This window comes from Rhea americana, unplaced genomic scaffold (assembly GCF_003343005.1).
Source record: "Rhea americana isolate MKP2758 unplaced genomic scaffold, rheAme1 scaffold_183, whole genome shotgun sequence".
NCBI lineage: Eukaryota > Metazoa > Chordata > Aves > Rheiformes > Rheidae > Rhea > Rhea americana.
The window spans coordinates 79,883-101,510 of record NW_028185961.1 but is presented as its reverse complement, the minus strand read 5'-3'; the positions used below and the strand labels follow the sequence as shown (position 1 = coordinate 101,510).

Here is a 21,628-nt window from a genome sequence, read left to right as displayed (position 1 = left end):
CATCCCAAACGGTGCCTTTGCTCTTTGCAGCTAGAGTCTGTTACTTGGCACTACAACATGGACAGCCCTCACATTAAAACTGATCCAGGAACGTTTTTCCTCCTTTGGAAATAAAAACTTGGGCCAAAATATTTTGTCAGGAAAATTAAATATTCTCAAAAACACTGCTTTTTACCAAAAAGTAGTCCAACAGAAAGTTTTCAGTCACTTGGATTGTATAGGAGATGAGATCATTTGGTTAGGGTAGTTTGGAGTTTTTTTTCCATCTGATCACTGGCCCKCTGTGTTTTCCTCTTGCCCAGCAGAAAGAAGTCTTATTTAAATAATTCAATAGGTAGTACCAGCGTTGCGATCTGTTAAATCAGTAGAGACAGGGAGGCTAACTAAACGGAGCAGGAGCAAGAGCAAGGTTTGGAATTGATGCAGTTGGAGGGTGGGGGATTAAAAGCATAATTTTCCCCAAGTCCCTTTCTTTCTAATGTTGAAAGGAATGTCATCAGGGGACAAACTGTAGAGCAGCTGAGAAGAAGTTGAGAAAAGCCCTCTAAGAATTACTCCTTTTTAGATTAGCATCCAGCTGGTGTTTAGGTTACAGCAGCATTTAGCAATGTGTGCGGGAGGGTTAGTCAATCCTCTGCAGCAGAGCACCAAAGGCAAACGCACGGCAAAAGCCAGCTTGCCACACTGCTCTTCCTTTGGTGTTCCTCGTGGAAGTGGGCTGGCCTACCCGTAGCACAGCATTTTCCATGGCATGGAGTGCTTTTTGCAGAAGTGAGAATAAACCTGAGTTCACCGCTCCTTTTTAGAGTTTCAACCACGTGCTAGTATTAAATAAATGAGAGTGATCCTTGACATAGAGAGCATGAGGAATTTCTAATGTTCTCAAGCACCTGAAGAAGAGGTATCAGAGTATAGCTATTAACCGTCCGTACAGTAATTCAAGCAGAGCTAATGAACTTGGCTGTAATCGTTCTCTTTTTGCAACATTGAAGGTTCCTGGACGGCAAACTGCTCGATATCAACAAAGAGTTTCAGCCATACCTGGGCCAAGGGGGCCGCATCCTGGAGATCCGCACCCCAGACGTGGTAGCGAAYGTCAAGAAGCAGGCGCAAGCCGTAGGCTACACGGAAGGTGCATTACTTGCTCTGGCTGTCATAATCATCCTTTGCTGTATGCCAGCTATTTTAATAGTTATGGTCAGCTACAGACAGTAAGTACCCCTACTCATTTTYGTGATAGCAACATTGCTGTAGAGATGCTATAATTGGAAAGTGTTCTTGTATTGCCGGTTTACGTGCAGGGAAATGCCGTTAACGTCCATCTCATTGCTATATATAGTCAGTGCTTGTTGGGGCTGTGCACATGAAAATGCACAGGAGGGGCGTCTTTTGGCATTTTCCAAATTTACGAGGCATTGACTGGTCTGGGTTACATGCTAGAATGCAAGGTCCAAAGCAAGATGTTTGAAATGCAAGTATAGATTTGGGTATGAAGTTCACTGCAGAAAAAAAATTTGCTAGTTCAGCAGAAAAATCAGAAGTCACATTGCGTAGCTCTGACAGAGTAAGAGGACTCAACTTTTTTTTTTGTTATTGTTGAAGTCCTGAAATATTCAGTTATATTTCTTCCCCGTCTGTACGCTTCTTGATTCTAAGCATTTCATAAGGATTTCACAAAGATTTTGGCCATTTAGCCAGCTTAAGTCTATCCAAAACAGGCTACGCAGATGAAGCAGAACGAACCTGCTTGATATTTCCGGTCACTTTACATAGACTCAAGAGGCTTAAGTAATGGTGCTCATGGGCTAATTAAAGGACCAACACCATTAACAAGCTCCTCTGAAGGAGGCCATTTGAGGTTCACTCAAACTCCAAATTCCAACTTCTCCAAACACCTCCTCACCTCTGTTGGCGCACCCTTAGGTCAAGAAGTATCACCCATCTCTTTTAAGAGTTTTCAGGGATCTGCCCAGCTTCGTTCCAGCAAAAGTCACGTTTTCATTGTCGAGAAGTATCGCTTGGAGTGGGGTTTATAGCAGACCACTGTGTATAAACCACGCTTTCRTGGGGAAAAAGAAAAAATCTCGGCAAAATGGACCAAAGAAAGCAAAAGGAATTTCAGCATTAATAAACACCAAAAGCTGTCGTGAGCCGGATGGGAAATTGGTCTGGTTTTGCTTACGGTCTTGTGCTCCTTTTCACAAGGAGCTTCAGTATTTTTCCCCGATACCAAGCTTGACAAGCTAGGTGCTCAAGTTTGCCCTGCGTGGCAGAGATTATAGGCGAATAAATGTAATTGTCGCACGCGCTGCACTCSCAGTGGAACTGCTGCGATCTTCGCGCTCTTAAAACTTTTTATGTGGACTAAGGTCCTTTTTTTGAAGGCTTTCCAGACCGCTGATCAGGTTAAGATCCAGTGAGTTAATTTAACTTATTACTCTTTGTAAAAATGGTAGTTAAATTAAATGAGCTTTCTTTTCAGTATAAAATTATCACTGTAAAGTGCAGCTCAGAGCCTACACTTACGGCAYGTAAACAACTCAGAAACATTCGTTATTCTTTTCCCCTAAACAGCACCTTTGAAATACACTGTCCACCACAACCCTAGAAGCTAAGTGTGAATAATATATGATTTGTTAAGCACAGAAAACTGGCGTCTTCTAAATAGGAACCAAACRTAATTCACCTTCACTGCGAAAGACATTTTCTATAGCGTTCTCCGARTGTGTTAAAATGAGAAAACAGAGAAGTACGCCCCTACTACTCTACCTGTTAAATATTTCTAGGCATATTTGCRTTTTCATGCCTTATTCTATTGCATGTGGGTGGCAGGGGGTGGTGGGGTTTTCTGCGAGGCCGGAGCAGTTTTCCCCGCTGTCATTCGTGCTGATATCGGCTGCAAAATCGGTGCGAGAGTATCACAAGCAGCAGCTAAATACTRTTCAGTCCTGGAAATTACGGCTCTTTAAGCATGCCATTAATTCTGTAATTTTATGTACGCAATAATTAAGCAGCCTCTGGTTTATTACTTTATGACTGCGATTAGGTTCAGCGCTGAGGATCGTTGTTGTAACTGGAATGCGTTTAACCTTCCTTTTTATCTCTCTTTTTTTTTCTTTTGCATAACAAAACAGATTCAAAGAGTAAGTATGAACTTCCAGCTTTATTTCTTGCACGGCAATACTGGCAGCTGACCAGTCTTTTCTTTTTAAAGGTGCTTGAAATGCAATAAGAAGTTACTTCCAACGCTCCAGCTTTTTCCTGTAGCCTTGTACAGCTTGGTTTTTCCAAGTCACTCTTAGGACCGCTTTGTGCGTTTTATTAGTGTACGCTAACACGCGAGAAGGGTCTCGGGACGCAGGATGTAGCCCGTTCCCCGCAGAGGAAGGAAAGGAATGATTTAGGGCGGATGGTATTGACCGCGAACACAAATGAACGCAGGTGGACTGAGCTGTCATGTCGCCTCGGTTTTGTTTTCTAGCTAGAAAATAGAAATTTTTTCGTGATGCTGAATTTGCACATGCGGAAAAAAGATTTCCGTTAAAAAAAAAAAAAAAAAAGAAAGAAAGAAAACTCCTTTCCATTGGAAAATTGTTCTTTGAGGCGGAAATTTTCCCTGAAATTCAAACTGCTGATCAGTGCAGCCTAGCTGCTAGCACATGCATTTTTTCCTGGGAAATGCAGCCCGTGGCAGCGGTGTACGGCTGGTCCAGGGGGTTTCTGCSCGGTGTAGAGTGCTGGGAGTCAGCAAAGAAGGAAAAGCCAGAAAAAAATCCTCATGTTCTTAACTTTTCTCTTGAAGAAGGCAAAAGACAGGAATGTTTTGAAAACTGCATGAAAGAATAAAAGAGGAATGAATAAAAACAAAGCGTTTGCTGGCCACGGACCATTTCTAACGCGTCTTTCTCCTCCTCCTCCCCGAAGGCGCCAGGCCGAGTGCGCGAAGACGGCGCGGATCCAGATGGCCTTGCCAGCGGGCAAACCGGCGAGCGCTGCCCCGAACAACCTCTACGAAGAGCTCGGCGACAGCACCATGTAAGTACGCTTCGYGCCAGCGGAGCCGAAACGTCCGCGGCCCGCGCCGCGGTCCGCTTTCCGGGGCGGCGACGCTCCGTCCGGTGCGACTCGGAAAGGCTTTTCTTCGTGGCGGGATGTTTCGGCAGCCGCTCGAGCTTCTCGCTCCGGCTTGAGCCCCGTTGCAGCAAAAGCAAACGGGGTGGAAAAAGAAATAACTTGCTACCAGGGTTTTCTCTTAGCGCACAGGCAAATCTTTAGCGGGTTTTCAGGTGGCCGAAAAATCCTGGCATGACCAGGATGTGGTGGGTTATGCTCTGCTTTGATACCTTCTCTAGAGCAGCAGCCTGCAGCAGGCTGCTGCTGCCAGGACGAGCTGTTCTCAAAGCCCCATTTGCTATAGTATGAAACACTCTCCAGGATGAGGTGTTTTATTCTAAATTTGAAATTGTTTGAATATTGCAATTAAACATAAAGGAACTCAAAAACCCGGAAAAGCACTGGTAGTTCAATGAATACATCTTTTACCTATTACACGCTCATAAAATACGAATATTGCCAAGCTGCCTACCTGTTCATGCTTCTGTGAATCTGAAGTTTACAGACTCCGACAGCAATCTAGCTCTCAGTATGAGCCTATTGCAGTGGAGAATAGCCAATTAATTTATACCATGCTGAGTTTTTTTTGCTTATAAGCACGCAACACTTGTGTATGTTTATGTTAAAAACCAAGCAAYGCTGAGGAACATAACATTTGTAATAGGTTTGGAGGTGAGGGAGAGAGAGAGATGTCCTGGTGTTACTGGGGATTGCCCGACTTCTGCTCAGTTATTATTTATTTTGCTCAGGGAGCTGAAGTTTTGCAGATTGAGTTTCCAAGATGTTCAGGAGGCACGGCAAAGCCAGCCTTCTGAACGCAGTCTCTGCGTTGCAATCATTTGCCTCGAGTTTTCCTACACGGGGGAAGCTCTGCGTTCATCGCTGGAGCACGAATACCTTCCAGCTCCTCGTTTTCCTCCCGTGCCTTTGGAAATGATCCTGATTGGGCGGGAAGGGAGGAAAACGGCGTGTTTCCCAGGAATGTATGGTAGCATTTTGGATGCGAGCGCTTCTAGTTGTGCACCGCAGGGGATCACACGGGTGCGCTTGCAAATACAGTGAAATATCTGGCTGGGTAAAGTTCTGATTTTTTTTTTTTTGCATTGAACTAAATTACTACTGAAGTTAATGAATGACTTCTAATTTTGTTAGAAGTTATATAAAGCTGATTATCAGTGGGAAGCAGATATCCTGTTGGATGAATCTGCATTCTCTACACTGATGAATGCCTTCTACTAAACCCAGAACAAGCTTCATTTTGCTGGGTTTGTAGCTGCAAAGATACTTTTGTTTTAGTACTGCAAGCTGTAGGTGCAAATTCACATATTTTCAGCATTGACTTTGAAGAATGAGCGCTTAGGTCTGCGACTATTTTGATTGGAGATACAGTTTTTACCCACCAAAAAAGATGCCATACTTGGAATATGTTCTCCCAGATGTTGTTGCTTATGGCTGTTACCCATCACTGATCAAACACCTATCAGTAAAAATCCTTTAAAAATAAATGAATATACTTTAGGAGAACAATGAAGAACAATAGCTGTGTTAAAAATAGTTACAAATTGTCGAAGTTTTTCTGACAATTATTTGATTATAAGGCATTAGTATACCTGACAAAATAATTCTTTGGGAAATGCCTTTTTTTAACGTTGTGAATTTTAGTAGACTGTTACCTGTCTTGAGTTGTCCTAAAGAGGGTCATCTTTCATTTGCAGTGCTGCCTTGTGTCTTGTTTTCTTAATTTGGTGTTTATAGCAAATGAAATGGAACGAAGCTCCTTTGTTTTAAATCTACCTTGTCTCATAATTTTCGTTTCTCTCTGTCTTTGGATACATAGGCATCAGTAAGTAAGCTCATTTCATTGTCTTAATACCTGTAGCTAATAGAAACGCTAGCTAATTTTCCTTCCTTTACGTCCCGTTCAACACCTTGCCATCTGAAACTCATCTTTTATTTCTCCATTGATCCAGTACAGGAAAGACATTTACTGTGAAGTTTTCAATATTCGTTCGCCTCTTTATCCCTTTGGCAGAAAGGAGAGATGCGGTATGATTGCTGAACTTGAACGGTATTATTTCTAAGGCCCCGTAACTCCAGTGCCTAGAAAGCAGCTCAGCGGCGCCTGCGTACGCTGAGGTTTGCTTTCCGTTCATTGAACTAAAGTTAGTGCGAGCAAAACCTCCTTGTCTGCTCTTCATAAGGCAGGTGGTCGTCTTTCGATTTGCAGATGCACGGCTTCAGATTGATGAATGATTATTTTTCCTTGGTTAAAACACCTGTATGTAAACAGAGGAAAAATGTGCCAGGATAACTTCATCCCTCGCATGAAGAGCAAGGAAATAATTAGCTTCCTGCCGCCCAAGCTTTCGAAATAATCCGTTCCAGTAGCGCAAAGGTTATGTCGTCTTGCATGAGCTTTCTACTGGAGGGTTTCCTTCAAGTTCAGTATCATTCATTTCTCTCGCCTCTAAATACGACCCTTTCACAGCCTGAGGAAGCCTGACCAAGCTCAAAGGATGCTGCTCTAAAATCAAGAAGTCCTCTTTAGTATCTAGCTACTTAAATACATGAAACCCCTCGACCGCTATAAGCTGCTCRAAGTAGGTTTAGTGGCATTTTGTTGGTTTTTTGCATAGGTGTCGTTACTACCCGTCCGGTGCTTTAGCTGCCGTTGCTTAACCGTAGAAAATAGATAGGAAGGTTTGAAGTGTGGTATTCAAAATGCGGTGTGCCAGCATTAGGTGCAGATAGTGAATAGTTTTAAGTGAATTGCACAAAAGTGGCAACGCRATCAGGTGTGGCCAGACTTGGCCAGCATCTTAAACTTGTCACAGATGGAGGTAATGATTTTATTTTCAGCTGCAGGGGAGCATTATTTAGAATAAGGGTCGAGGGCATGCTTTTCTAGCAGGCAGTGTGGGGGTGTCGATTTTAAAATAGCGCTTATTTTAAAATCTGCTCAGAGGTTTGTGGTATTTAAAAGGGTTTGAGGAAGATAGGCTAGRAAGGCACGCAAAGGTGCGAGGGAAATTCCAGCTCACAGTGGGACATCCTRCTTTTTGAGTTGCATTTCAGCATAACCCAGCTGCTTCGGCTTGGGTAATTACCCAATTACCCAATTACCGTTTGGAGTAATGCGGTGCACAGACGGAATTCGTACATGTACTGATACTTGCGTATTTTGCATGAATATAAGTATCGTATATGTAAAAAAAAAGGTGGGGGGGAATGCCTTGCTTGGCAACGCTTTAAAAATCGTGCCTGGCAGCACCTTGGGCTTCTCCCAGGGCCGTGATGCCGGGCTCGACGCCTGCTTGGATCGCAGTTCTGATTTGGGGGGTGACCTAGAGCTGGTCCTTAAAACGCAAGGCAAGGCGCAATTAAAGGTTGCGTAACGATGCGTAATTATTCTAAGATGCAAGAGACTCCTTAAGTTAAAAATCCTTGCGAATATGCTGTGCGCAGTATTGCATAGCGCCRCTGCCATTTGAACGGCGGAAAAGCGATTATACACGTCCTCATTAGCTCACCGAAAAACTCCGCAGCGTAACTGTGCCACCGGAGGGACAAGAGACAGGATTCACTGCTGCTTCTGAAATTTAAGGTTAGTTTTTAAGGAGAGAGGAACATTTTTTGAACTTTCCAAGTAGCCGAAAACCCGCTTCAGCTTCTCGTCCTCCTCCTGTCCTTCTGCCCTAAAGAAGATACGAAAGTAAATGTCTTGCCCAGTAGTCTAGTAAACGTGGTCGTCTGTTGGCTAGTAGTAGCTTGCTAGAAGTGATGTTATGGCGCTGATTCATACCATAAGTTCTTCTTTTTTTTTCTTTCTCTCTCTCATAAAAATCTGTGTCCATGCATGTTTCCTTACACGTGATTATCTTCTTTTCTTTCAAGTCTTTTTCTTCTCTACCATTTCCAACAAAGCAGGGGAAAAAAATCAGTCTTAGAAGAAGGAGACCGTCAGAGAGTTATAAGCAGCTTTGCTTCCCGTGCTATTGAGGCTCACAAGCAATCTAATATCAATGGATCACTGAACAATAATCTCCCCAAATCTTCAAGTAACATTACTTTTTTATCCGATGAGAACCCGTTAACTACTCAGAACCCGTTGTACGTCGAAGGTGTCGCGCCGAGTCCCGCTGCTGCTGGGGTGCTGCGGAGAAGAAGCGATATGCTAGATACTCTTTCTCCTAGAAGATTAGTCTTGAAAGATGCCTCTTTGGGAGGCGGTCACCGCGCGTGGACCTTACCGACTCACGTTAACCAGAGACACGTGCCCGGTTCTCTAAGCAGGCCGGTTATTATGGATCCCGTTCAGTGGCAACAGGAAAGACTCCAGGCGGAGAACGCAGGGACTGCGAATCAGCCTAGCAGGGTTGACATTAGCAGCCCGGTTTTCCAAGATATAATTAGCCCCAGCTTAACGGTAAAGGAGAAGGCAAGGCAGTTTGAGGCTTTGCAGGAGATGAAGCAAGTGAAATCTCCCGATGCAAAATCTTTCCGGTCACCAAGCCACGGTAGCTGTTACCAAGAAGGAGAGAACGTGCTAGAGCAGGCTCCTAAAAGCATGGTGGCTTCTCCTTGCCTTCGCTCTCCTCTGGCCTCGCCAGCGCCTTGCCCTCGAGCAGTTGAGCCGGAGCCATCCGCGGTCCCCTCCGTGATCGTCACTCTCCACGGCTGTCCTGACGAACTTTCTCCTCCGCCAACTCGCAAACCGACTCCTCCGTCTTTTAGGATAAAGAAATCAGTTTGCCAAAGCTTCCTAGCTCCTCAGACCCAAGGAGAAGCTACAGAAAGCATTCCAGACCCACCTAAAATCCCCCCACCCCCACCGCCACTCCTGCCACCGCCACCTCCATCCCCTCCTCTGCTGCCACCACCACCGCCACCACCTCCTCCGTCTCCTCCCAAGGTTTCTCTTTCTTCTTCTTCTTCTCCGCGTCCTCTTAGCGCCCAGCACCTCTCCCCTGCAAAGCGCTCAAACTCCCCTGCCAAACAGCCGGCCGCGCCGCCAGCGGCCGCGGCGCCCGAGCCAGCGCCTCGTAGGGAGCTCAAAGGGATCCTTAAAAACATTCAGAACTTAGCAGCCATCGAGAAGTCCGTGGCCAACATGTACAGTCAAATAGACAAAAACCACGTTCTGCCCGAGCCCATCGCGAAGCTCCGGGCGGGCGCCGCGCCGGAGCCGCCGGCGGCCGAGCGCGGCCGGCAGGACGGCGGCCCGAGCCGCGCCGCCGAGGAGCTCGAGAAGCGCTTCCCGTCCCAGTCGACGGCCCTGTGACGCGGGCCGCCGGGCGCTCGCGGCGCGCGACCTTTCGAGCCGGGTGGCAAGCCAGAAACCGGGACTTCTTCTCCCCTTCCCCCCCCACCCCCCTCTGCCGTGCGTCGCCCCCGGTACCAAAACCCCTTTAGCTGTCGCCCGAGAGGTCCGTAACTGGGCGCCATTTTAYGAGCTGCGCTCTGGGCGCCGCCTCCTGCCGCGCCGCCGCTTCTTAGTCTGCCCGCCCCACCTTTTTTTGAGGGGAAAAGCGTCCGTTTTGAGGCAAGGCTCCGTCGGAGAGGACCAGAGCGGTCGCTAGTGCTTCCCGTTGAGCAGCCCTYGCCATCGGTGCTCATTCGGGAGCGATTTTGGGACCCCCTTGCTTTGCCCRGGAGGAATCTTGCTGTCAAATCCGGCTGTCTTCCTTCCTCCTACCTGTGTTATGCCTTCCATTGCATTTTTTTTGTATATATATATTTATATATATTGTAACTGCATGTTAAGAGTTTTTATTTTGTAAATGATTTAATGTAAAAAAAACCACAAAACCCATACGTTTGTCTTTTTTTTATTATTATTATCATTATTTTGCATGTTCACGTTGTTGACGTTCCTCTTCAGCTCCTTTGCCACGAGCTTTACGGCTCAACCCTTTTGCTTCTCTTGAAACGTAATAAAGTCCCTCTGACTCGCGTCGCCGAGAAGTGGAGGTTTCTCAAGAGCTTGTGAAAAAAAAAAAGAATCCATGTAATATGGATTTACTTATGGGCAACCATAAAAAAAAAAAAAAACTAAAAAAAAAAAACAGTTCAGTATCGAATGTTACGATTCTGAGCAAAAAGGTRATGGATTATTTATCGGTCTGTCKAGAGATAATCATTATTTCCACAGCGCTTGGCGTTTTTTTTCTTTCTAATGAAGAACACCTACCTCCTTCTCCAAAYCCTTATTAAGCGGGGAAGTTTGTGCAACCTAGTTTAATTTTGTCTGCAATTTATACAACCTTTTATTCTCCTGCTGTATTTTTTTTTAAATAGCCTTTATTTAAAAAAAAATCATTTCATTAGACTGGGAAAGAAGCTATGCCGATAAGCAGGTATTTGCTCCCCAGGTGAGGTTAAACTTGGGGTTTCTGAGTCTTTGACTTCTCATGTGAAACCACGTATAAAGCCGGATATATCATATGCCATTAGCTGGGAGAGCTGCCACGCTGGGCAAATCGCAGTTCCTTTCGTTGGCGTTAGCGGTGCAGCCCTGTGGACGGTCGGCGCAGGATGCGCGTGTAAATCCGCGCTTGCTGCCCTTTTTTTTGCTGCGTACCGACGGTGAATACTAGCTGCCGTCCTAACCCCCGTCCTCGCGGGCGCCGAGTCCTTGCTTTCCAATTTGGAGGGGAAGGTTTCCCTCTGATCGACAGCCGTGAAGCCTTGGCTGATCGTTTTTATCCAGGAGCAATTCCCCCTTTGCTGGAGAGTTTTCAAATCCCCTCCTGGAAACAAATCCTGTTATTTTTGGGCCTTGATTTTTATTTTTATAAGAAGGGATCCTTGTGCTGTGTTGAGTGAATTAATTTTTTTTGGGGGGGGGGCTTTTTTGCTTTTACTTGTTTAATTTTTTTTCCTTCTAACCAAAGGAGCCTCTCTCTTAAATCACAGCGCGGTGCTATTTTTTAATAAAGTTCAATTCCAAATTTAAATTCAGAGTTACTTGTGTTACAAAGCTTAATGCACAGCGTAGCGTCTACTCAAAAGCAATGAAGATTAGTGGGCTCGCTTACCCTCCGTGCAACACAAGACCTCCTGTTTCCGAAGCTGTAGGCGACAGGGAAACTCAATACAGCAGTGCCCAAGCGGGCTCTGCAAAGTCACGGATCATCTTTTGAGGATCCAGCTTCATTTCAGTTATTCATTACTTTCATATTATGTGGGCAACCGCATTAATTTAATGCTGGTAATCAATTCCATGTGCTGCATCGCAAATGAGAACTTTGCAGATGGTGGTGATATTRAAGAATTAAAAAACTTCTACGCTGTTCTTTATTATTTTTCTCAAGTGTAATTAAAGAATTTCCCTAGCCTACTCTCTTATATGCTAGGCTAAGCGCAGCACAATTTTGAGCACTTGCCCTCTCCTTCTTGAAAAAAGAATGAAATAAATAAATTCCCAAGCTCATCCTTAATAGCAACGCTAAGACCTAAGTTGCTGCTCGCTAGTTTGGCGGCACRTTTTAATTTCTCGGCMCAAAAYGGGAAAAATGCAGAACTCGATAGGYGTAAGTGCGTTTGTCATGTGTATGATCAATGCCGAGAAAAATGAATTAAAACGGCAGCAGAAAAATTTCCAGGGAGATCCAGAGCGCAAAAGCCTGTGGCAAAATAACCTCAAATAAGCAAAAATAATGCGACTCCCCACCCCGCCCCATTGAGCAATTAGTAGGAAATGGGTGATTTGAATAATAATAATATTGTTAGAAGAAATTACTAATAGATGCCCCRGGCCAGTTTCTAGCAAGACCTTGCATGGATTCAGGAAGCCCAGRAGTAGAAGAGAAGGCATTTCCCTGCTTCGGGAGCCTCCCGAGGCTCGTTGTAGGCGCTCTCGGTGGCTGTCCGAGAAACACGTGCTTTGTGTGGTAGATACGTATTTCTTTTCTTGCTAGAATTATTTCTCATCGCGTTATCTTTGCACCTCTCTCCAGACTTAGAGGAGGTATGCATCTCTGTACAGTCTTAACAGGAGTATACTAACGCTATCTTTTTCTTTTTCCRACTTCTAGGCGAGGATATGCACAGCAAGAGGTAAGGCTGCTCTCCAGCTACACTGTAAAAATATATCAACTACGCTGACGTACTTTTTCCAGACAACYCGTAGATAAATTATGAAACTCATTGCTGCAGGATGTTTTAGAGGCCAGAAATGTAAATTGTTTCCAAAAGGTTAGGCGCGTTCCYGAGGTGCAGATTCACGGGCGGCTAGTAAGCCTAGTGGTGCAGACGCAGCCTCCGGATTAGGAGAGGGCTGCGTTATAGACCGCCAAAAAGTAGCTTCCCAAAGACTTTCCTCCACACTTGGTATCTTTTCYGATGGCAGATCTAACCACTGTCAAGGTGGCCTGTTGCTGGGCTACGGAGACCTTTTCTCCAACCCAGCGCAGCTCGTTGTTCTCCCAGCGCTTTTTTCTCCGGGCACGCGTAACGCGGGGTTTTCATCCGAAGCTTGCGTAGGCTCATTTAATAATTAGAAAGTTTGAGTTGAGAGAGGTCTTCTCTCCCTTTGCAGAGGTTACGTGTCTCGCGTAGTCAGATCTAGGGCTTCCCCAAGGATCGTGGCGTGCTGGGTCGTCGCCATGTGAAGAGCTTGGACCCACCTGTGCTTTAAGGATTTTCTTCTGATCTTAACTCAGACAAAAACGACCTGCGCTTTAATTGTTCCTGCCTAATTAATCCTTCTCTATTTTTTTTTTTGGTAGCAACAGCAGTTGCTGAGACCTTCTCTTCTCAGACCAGAGGTATTGTTATTTTTTATTTCTTAATTACTCTGTAACTTTTAAATGACCTTTACAGTATTTTCTAATGAAAACTCGCTTTTCCCGAGTGGGATATTTTCCCCTTTTATTAAAAAAAAAAAAGAAATTCATGGTGTTGTTGCCCCCATTTAATTGATTCTCATTAAATACCTGAAACTTACTGCATTTTGATGTTTTCCCCTYGAGCGTCTTTCAGTTGGTCACATTGGTTGAAAAGTTTCCAGGCATTTAATGCTCCTCTCGGCRTCCCGTTATGGTTCTTGTCAGTTATCAGCGTTGCTTGAATGATGATCCTTTTATTTTTCTCTGCTTAGTTTGCACTTCAGGATACTGTTCTTTGCATTTTTACATGAGTCTTGCTGTGGGCACGTGTTCAATCAACGTTTCTCTTTTGGCAGGAATTAAGCATGGAGTCTGGAATTGACCCGGGTCAGGAATACTATGGGCAAGACTACTACAGTTACGAGCACGGGTATATTTTAATTTATTCCTAYGTATTTCTGAAAATGCTGCTTTTCAAAACTGGTGATGTTTGTTATCACAGCGTCCGATCTGGAGACTTCCCTTTTCCTCGCTTCCAGGTTACTTTATTTTTTTTTGTCCATGAATGCACGTGCTGACAACAAAACTCTTTTTAAAAGTGAAAGGGCTAATGCGTAACTCCTTGCTTCTTTAGGAATCTAATTATTACACTGCGGAGAGGTTGCCCCATTTATCGTGCTGCTTTTATAGTCACTTTTTATTTGCCTTTATTGGCTGACTGGGAAATCTGATGAGGTCTGTTATGCGTACCAGTGCTTAGGGATCATTGGTTTTCTTACAGGTTTGCAGGGGTCCTCCAGCACTGATCCCAGGGAATCTGTTCTTTGGCTTCCTGGCTTCCCTAATAATAATAATAATAATAATAATAATAATAATAATTATAATAATTATATAATGGTATAAAAGAAAAACAGAGAAGGATTTCAGGTATCTCAGAAGAAATTCTGGCCCACTTACATCCTTCCAGTTGTCAGAGGACTAAGTGCAATAAGCATGCCTCTGTGTGCGTGTGTGTATACGTATATGCATACACACGCACACGTGTATGTATATATATGTACATACGTATATACACGTGTGTGTGTGTGTATATATACACACACACATTGCTGATGTAAACCACTGAAGACCTTCTCAAAGGTAGAGAGAAAGAGCAAAGCCATCGCTGTCCTTTAGGGACGTGAACGTGCATTTATTGCCGTGCGTGGAGACACCCACGCGTACGTCGGTGCCTGTTTCGGCCAGGTACGAGCTGCCTCAGTACGGGAGTCGCCGCCGGTTGCTGTCTCCTTCGGGAATGTACGACGAGTACGGGGAAGTGGTGGTGGAGAACGATGGCGGCTATTACTACAGTCCTCACGGGTCGACAGCGGAAGACGTAAGTGCACCTCGGCGTCCTGATTCGGTCTTTGTAACAAGGTGAAGCATCGTTAAACCTTGCCAAATTTTTTTCCCTTTTTTTTTTGTTTGTAATTGAGGAGAATATTCGGTTGTGCAGAGATCAAAGCAGGAGCTCTTCCCATGCTAATCGTAGTCTGCTGTTCTGCTGACTGGTAAAGTCTATATGTCAGCCCCTCTGTTCCCTTTTCYAGAAATAAGAAGGAATTGCCAAGCTGCTTTTAATATGCACCTCCGGTTTTCTCTCAACGGGGATTTCTAGTTAAATGGAAAGTGCACATAGCCTTAGGTAATTTCATTTTATATTCTCAACCAAGTGGAGTATTACTAATATTCAGCCTATAACTGGTGATCTTGCAGTGAGAAAAGCAGTCACCTAAATTAATTTATCGTAGAGCTCATAACTGAACGTAAAGCAATTTTAAAATGTCAGTGACAGCAGTTGATGTAAAAGTTCATTTTTTATTTAATGTTCAGAAATACTAGACTGTTAATCCGTCACATAGATGTTAATTGAGAAGAGATAACGTTTATTATGAGCCAGTGTTTTTCACTGTTGGAGAGTAAGGGAGTTGTGCGCTAGCTGCCTATTCTAAAAGTAAAATATTCCCCATAACTTTGGTATAAAGCWACCCTGAAACAGGTAAGTTAGTTTTGGTGCTGGAAAAAATGTTGCATTTGTTCCTTCTGTCTTATTTTAAGGTACAAGCTTTCCTAATAGTGCTCTTTCAAATCGTAATGAAGTTCCATTTTCATAATTTGCAGGGAATGATTCAAGGCAGAGGTCTTCCAAGCAGAGGTATAAGCCAGAGAGCAGGGGCTCAAATGGAAGGTAGACCTGTAGGTGGTGGGATGGATCTAAGACCTGGTCCTGCAAGAGCATATAGGACCAGCCAGGGAAAAAGGAAACTAAAAGCAGTAATGCATTTAAGTCGCATAGCAGTAAGCGCTCACAAGCCAGTACGAAGAGCTGAGTCTGCTCGTTCTCCGTGGAAGAAAGCAAAGATATTCCCAATGATTCTGCAGAAAGTAAAAGGCAGTAGGATGGATTCCAGTTACGCCAAACTCATGTCAGCTCGCCAAGTGGATGGTGAGGACAGCATGATTATCAAGGGAAATTACTTCCAGAAATCAACGGATGACAGACCTTCCATGAGAAAACTAAATCACGTGTTGAAAGGTATTAGCGTTACCAAAAAAATCCAAGAGCCTACTAGCAAAGAATCAGTCCGTGCAAGACGAAAAGGGGAGGAAGAATATGAGGGAGGTGAAACAAAACCAGGAGTTTCAATAAATATCACAGCAGAAAGCGAACATGAGGAGAGTGATCATGAGAAGAAGAAAAAGAAGAGGAGAAAATACGCTTCAGACGATGAATCATCAGTGAAGAGTAGCAGCTCTGCCTCGGGGTCAGAAGATAAAGACTATTTGAAAGTAACACTGGACCAAGATGAAGCAACTGAAAGCACTGTGGACTCTGATGAAGAAGATGAGCACGATTTTGGGGATTCTGAAGATGAYGACTCTGGATCCAGCTCTAGCAGTGACTCTGAGGAGGACTCATCTGAAGATGAAGATGATGATGAGGAATCTGAAAGCGATGAAGATAGCCAATCAAGGAGCTCTTCAACGCAAAGTTCATTCAGCAGATCAGGGCCTAGCGAGTCCAGCAGCAGAAGAAGTTCTGAAAGGTCAAGTGTAAAAAGTAGGAGAGGTAGTTCTCRGGGAGGAGCGAGGCGCTCCAGCCAGAAGTCAGCAGCTAGTTCTGATGCTACTGAGAGTAAGAGGGACACCAGCCACAGGAAGACTTCAGGATCCAGCTATAAGAGCAAAACGTCCTCGGCCAGCCTTGAAATAGAAGACACGATAGAAGAGGTGTCAGAAGAAGATGAGCAAACAGACGGGGAGCAAGTCGATGCAAGCCCCGATGAGACAGCAGGCAACGTAGATGATAAGGCCGCTCCAGAAACATCTTCTGCCAATGCAAGAACTGATACTGCTAAAGAAAACAAGGCAGGAAAATTGGGTGTTAATGATGGYGATCGTGTGGATGAAAGCACAGATGCTAGTGACAGAGAGGAGACTATCAGTAAGAATGAATCTAGTTGCCTGGAAAGCGAAATCAGCACCACTTCCAAAAGCACCAAAGGGACAAAAAGCACAACTAGTGGCACCTCTAGCAAAACCGATGCCTCCCGTGATACTGAGAATCAGAGTTCTGACACCAACATGAAAAAAAGGAAAACGAGAAAGAAAGCATCCCTGGAAAACAGTGAGTCGCGGTCAGACGAGACCCTGGACACTGCCGCTACCGAGTCCGAGACCACCGGTGATTCCACAGCYTTTTAGAAAAGGCAGAACGGCAGGTGGACGTTTCGCAGTAAGGAGTGGTCTTGTTTGCTGTGCCTTCTGTGTGGTCTTTCCTAAGCAGTASACGCTTGCCTGGAGATGGCCAAAAAGAAAAGGTCAAAGTGTGTTGCGTCAGCCTTTAAATCTTAAAAGCTGTCTTAAGAAAGGAAGTATTAGAGAAAAACAAACAAATGTTAAGTCCTGCTCAGGTGTACTTAATGGTGGCTGTAGAGAGATTAATTTTCATCCCACAGGGGCGGGAAGGAGCACATATTTTTTCCTCTGCTAATTTTAACAAGAAAAGGCAGTGTGTTAATGCTTAGATTTAAGCCTTTTTGCATTCTGGAAGTCGCGGTGCGCAGTAAGGTGGCGTTTTGCATTAGCCGTGGTGGATGGCTTAAGGAACTTGAGGGCASAAATCCATCACGGGCTCATTCACGTTCATGTGTCTTGTCACAAAGTGGCACGCTGTAGGAAGGAAAAGGAGCAAAATGTACGGAGTTCACTGAAGAGTTCAGGAGGAGGAGGAGGATGAAAAGCCTTAGCAGTCATGTGCTGTTCCACTACACGCTCCCCTACCACATACAATTTGCTAATCTTCCAAAGAGTTCTCCGAAGTAAATATTAGCCCTGTTCACAGGGAGGGAAATGGAAATAGCATTAAAGCAACACGCCTCAGACTGCAGGGTGTTACTAGCAGAGCTGGGATTAAACCGTTCCCTGCTCGTGGGATTCCGGTTTCCGATAGCGGTGAAGAGCAAGGCAGAGATGCAGAGGTGGGCGTACGAAGTGAGCTAGCCCACAGAAGAGAAATGGGTTACGTCTTCCGACCTCTCCCCTTCGCACCCGCACGTACGTTAGTGGTATTTTAGAGTTCGAGAGGCGTAACTGCAAAAGAGTTGCTGAAGGRAACCATCACCCCGTGGTCTGTATTTTGGTTATTGGCCTTTCAAAATTTGGCGACCTGGAATAGCTGGTGTCAGGCAGCAGGGGAATAGTACAGCATTTTCATTAGCACGGTTCTGCTCAAAATGAGCGTGGCAGYGTAGGGAGCGTTTCTGTTATTTATAACTCAAGTGGCCTTTGTGTTTCTATATGGGAAACAACCTCTGCATGATGTACGGCCTCACAGAGCTTTTGTCCGTGCTGCCAGCACACGCGGCGTTAAAGCTTTGTGAGCGCACAAGCTGCACTTTATTTACCTTGTCTCAAAAGCCACGGAGCTGTTTGGCAAACACTATTGGTTTTTTCCAGATACATTAAAAAAAGCCTAAATAAAATACAAATTTTGGTGAGCCCGTAATGGATTATTCTTGTGGCTGAGGACTCCAGAGGTGGTACAAATTCTGGTGTATCCTGGAGATGCAGAAAGCACAGCAGCACACACACAGTACCGCGGCATTTTGCAAGCTGCCCCCAGCTTGCGTTCCTGCAGAGGTTGTGTTTCTATCGCCAGTTTGCTGCAAAGTGCCCAGGCGATCGCAAATTTTCAACCGTTGGCTTTAATTCCGGCTGAAGTGTAAGCTAGGTTTATGGTTAGTTAACCACTTTTTTGCATTCCCATGCAGCACTTACGGTGCAGCTGCACACAGCCATTTAATGTAGAGCCTATCTTAAATTGTCAGACTATTCATTCATCCACCTAAATATATCAGCATGAAGAAAATTGCGTGCCTTTATCAAGAGCGAAAGGTCGAATAAGGCCTGTAAGTAAGCTGTACAGAGTGTAACTTTTCAAAAGTGTAAGAATTACTATCACTCGTTTGTACCTTGCATGATTTTCTTTCTCTGATGATCAGCTTTTCTTATGTGCATGCTTGAGTGCCTTAGTGAAATAACGGTGTTTCCATTATTAATCGAAGAATGATGGGAGCTGGTAGCAGTGTGTTGCAAGACAGCAGGTTTTTTAAAAAAGATCAATTATAACTTAAAAAAAAGAAATGGGTTTTGTGTAATCACTAGTAGTACAAAGTCACAGCAATGCAGAAATTAAGTTCACGTTAACTCTTTGGAAAATGTATTCAAATTCTATAAAACTCTAAGTCTTTTTTTCTTCATTGTCTTAATTGCATTTAGTAACAAAGCATCTCCAGCAATTCCGCTAGATTTCAACTGGCACAAAGCTTTTTAGCAAGAATTCATTTCTTTATTTTTTCACCGCTCGGTTTTGCCGACACAGTGCCTGAGAATTTCCCTTGTGCGGATCCTGGGATAGTTTCTCCTTGATGCGTTCTGCACGTAAAACAGATCTGCTCGATGCCGTTTCTGCACTGACGTTACGGTTTAGTAGCACTCCAGAAGAAATCTTCCAATGCTTGCCTAAGCATTTACCCCAAAGTAGAGTAATATCTTCGAAATATCCATTTCCTTGCCATCAATGCGTTCTAATTGCTGTTAGAAGGGATATTAGTCCAGCTGGTTTGCGCAGGTCTTTTTGTAAGACAGGCTGGGACATTGTATTGTGAAAACGTGACTACTTCACCACTAATGCTATTTGCAGATGACCACTTTTATTAAGTTTACTTTCCAAACATAAGGCCCCTGTTTCCAGAAATTGTTCCAATAAGATGCACTTTGGTTTACCGGGAGCACAACTGAATGCATCTTTAGCAACAACAACAACAACAACAAAAACAAAAAAAAGGGGGGGGGGAAACCCTCAAACTTGTCATTGTGTTCCAAGCATGAAGGAAAAACATCTTTTTTTTATATATACATACACACTCCATCTAAATGACACGATGCCATTTCCATTTTACAACTTTTCAGTTTGTGTGTTCTGGCATTAAGTATATATGCTGTTGTCTCCGAGTCGTAATCAGAACGGTTAGGACATAGTGTATGATCTAAAAGGATGAAAAAAGACAAAGTTATGAAAAATCAGGTGAAGCACCTAGATAAATGGTAGATACGGACACGGTGGAGGAAGGACAAGAAAATGTAAGAAATACATTTAATGACTTTTCTATTTATTGTCAAACAGTGGGCCAGGAAGAAAAGGATCAAGTTGATAGTCGACCCCGAATACGAGACCAGCTCCACCGGAGAAGACAGCGCTCCGGACTCCAGTCAAAGGAATCGTCTGAATAACCCCAATATCCAAACCAACATCAACGGTAACATCTACATTGCACAGAACGGCTCCGTTGTCAGAACGCGCCGCGTTTGCCTTGCTAATAATTTAAAAGTCACGTCTCCAGTGAGGCTGGGGAAACACTTCAAGAAACTGGACAAGCTCGCGGTGACACACGAGGAGAACGTCCCGCTGAACACCTTGTCGATGGGACCGGCTGCGAGCGACAAAATGAACACAAGACCCTGTAGCGTCTCGTTTGCGTCCTCTACTATAGGGGCCGAAAACGCGGTAACGAAGCCGGGGGGCACCAAAATGAAAAGCACAGAAGAGCAGGAGTCGGTCGTTGACAACGAGGATGTCAAAGAGCCCTTGGAGTCGCACAGCGAACACACGCAGTCCGACGAAGAGGAGCTCTGGATGGGCCCCTGGAATAACCTTCACATACCAATGACGAAACTGTGATTTTTTTTTTAATTTCGATTTTAATTTTTACTTCAGTTTATAATAAACTGCGCTTTTTATTGTCACTGAGGAAAATGTATGAAATTTGTATTGTGCACTTACGTTGTATACTACAGACAACATGCTTTAAAGGTGAAAAAGAAAAAAAATTTGCACTCATATTTGTACCAATTAATTGTCCTCCCCCAAAACTATTTTGACAGGCTCCCATTTCACTAAATAAGCCTTCGTTTTGAGTTTATTAGTTCTTTTGGATCTTGGTTATCGTTTAATAAACAGCAAACTACTAATAAACGCAYAGCAACATTTGGTTAACTTTTCAGACAGCTCTCTACATGCCTAGCTCGGTTTTCTGTGTGGTACTTGTGGCTCTACTGTTCAGATTTGGAAATTGTCTATTTATGTTCTAGATTTATATCCAGAGCACTTGATTCTGAACTCAAGAGTAATAAATTAAAAATAAATCCATGGAAGTCAATGGAGCAAGTCCTCGGCTGGTTTAAATTTGAGCGACAGTGCCGCAGGCGACAGCGAGGTACCAGTTTATGCRAAGAGAGCAAACATGTCTAAGAGTGACCTGAGCGTGCGTGAGAACTTAACGTGGAGCAGAACATTACAGGTGATGARAAATTGCAAAGAGGAGGAAAATGTAGAGCAATCAATCTTATTCAGAGTTACCTGGCCGTGCTTTTTCCTTTGCAAATTGTCTTGTTCCCGTTTTCTTCTCCAGTCGGTTTTTCGTCTCTCCCCACGTCAGTCCTGTTTTCTTGCTTGCATGGTCCTTAGCTCCAGTTTTTATTCCAGTCCAGGACTGCATAAATATTCACGTGAGAAGAGCGTCCCGTTGCGTTACGCAGGTTGTTCTTTTTCTCAGGATGAGATTAAATCAGGCTAAGGGAGGAAGAGGCAGTGGAGAAACGCGTGCGATTATCAGTAAACGACAGGCATCACCGTTCTTTTCCTGACGCCTTAACTAAGATTAACGGCGAGGTGTGGATGCCAAGAGCTGTCGGTTAGACAAGCTGATGTAATTGCAACGTTTGGGTCAGACACTGCCCCCCACCCCGCCTTTCAACCTGAGGTTTCCGAGCAAATACATTGAGTGACAGTGCTCGTCTTCAGGCATATGAGAAATGCAATGTAGCCTACNNNNAAAAAAAAAAAAAAAAAAAAAGAAGACTTGGTATTTATTTCGCTAACTCTCTTGGCATATTTGCACTTGGTACCTAACTAAAAATAGCTGTTTGGAGCAATTAGATAGAGCCTGAACACGCAGATGAGAATGGTGGAAGAAGGAAAAAAATATTCTTTGAAATAACTAGTAAAATGTTATATTTTAATCCTGTGCAAGGTACTGTTATTATTTCGCTGCACCATTTTTATTGCAAAATCTATCAGTTGG

At 44.2% G+C, this 21,628-nt stretch overlaps 1 protein-coding gene and 1 pseudogene across 3 annotated transcripts in view; both read left to right on the top strand.

Moving 5' to 3' along the window:
• The window catches only part of LOC146597464 (protocadherin-15-like), a 593,579-nt gene extending 573,031 nt beyond the window's left edge, over window positions 1-20,548 (top strand). Inside the window, exons 36-43 of one of the 3 annotated variants that reach the window (XM_085302026.1) lie at window positions 993-1,211; window positions 3,925-4,035; window positions 12,150-12,171; window positions 12,843-12,881; window positions 13,298-13,371; window positions 14,187-14,319; window positions 15,105-16,568; window positions 19,672-20,548. In XM_085302026.1, coding sequence (XP_085158152.1) covers window positions 993-1,211; window positions 3,925-4,035; window positions 12,150-12,171; window positions 12,843-12,881; window positions 13,298-13,371; window positions 14,187-14,319; window positions 15,105-16,568; window positions 19,672-20,226 — 2,617 coding nt within the window. In that variant the 3' untranslated portion in view covers window positions 20,227-20,548. The remainder of the gene's footprint in view (window positions 1-992; window positions 1,212-3,924; window positions 4,036-12,149; window positions 12,172-12,842; window positions 12,882-13,297; window positions 13,372-14,186; window positions 14,320-15,104; window positions 16,569-19,671) is intronic. The other 2 variants (XM_085302025.1, XM_085302024.1) reach the window with 2 other exon arrangements.
• LOC146597465 (protocadherin-15 pseudogene) lies at window positions 8,000-9,558 on the top strand (annotated as a pseudogene).
• Window positions 20,549-21,628: the final 1,080 nt, after the last annotated feature.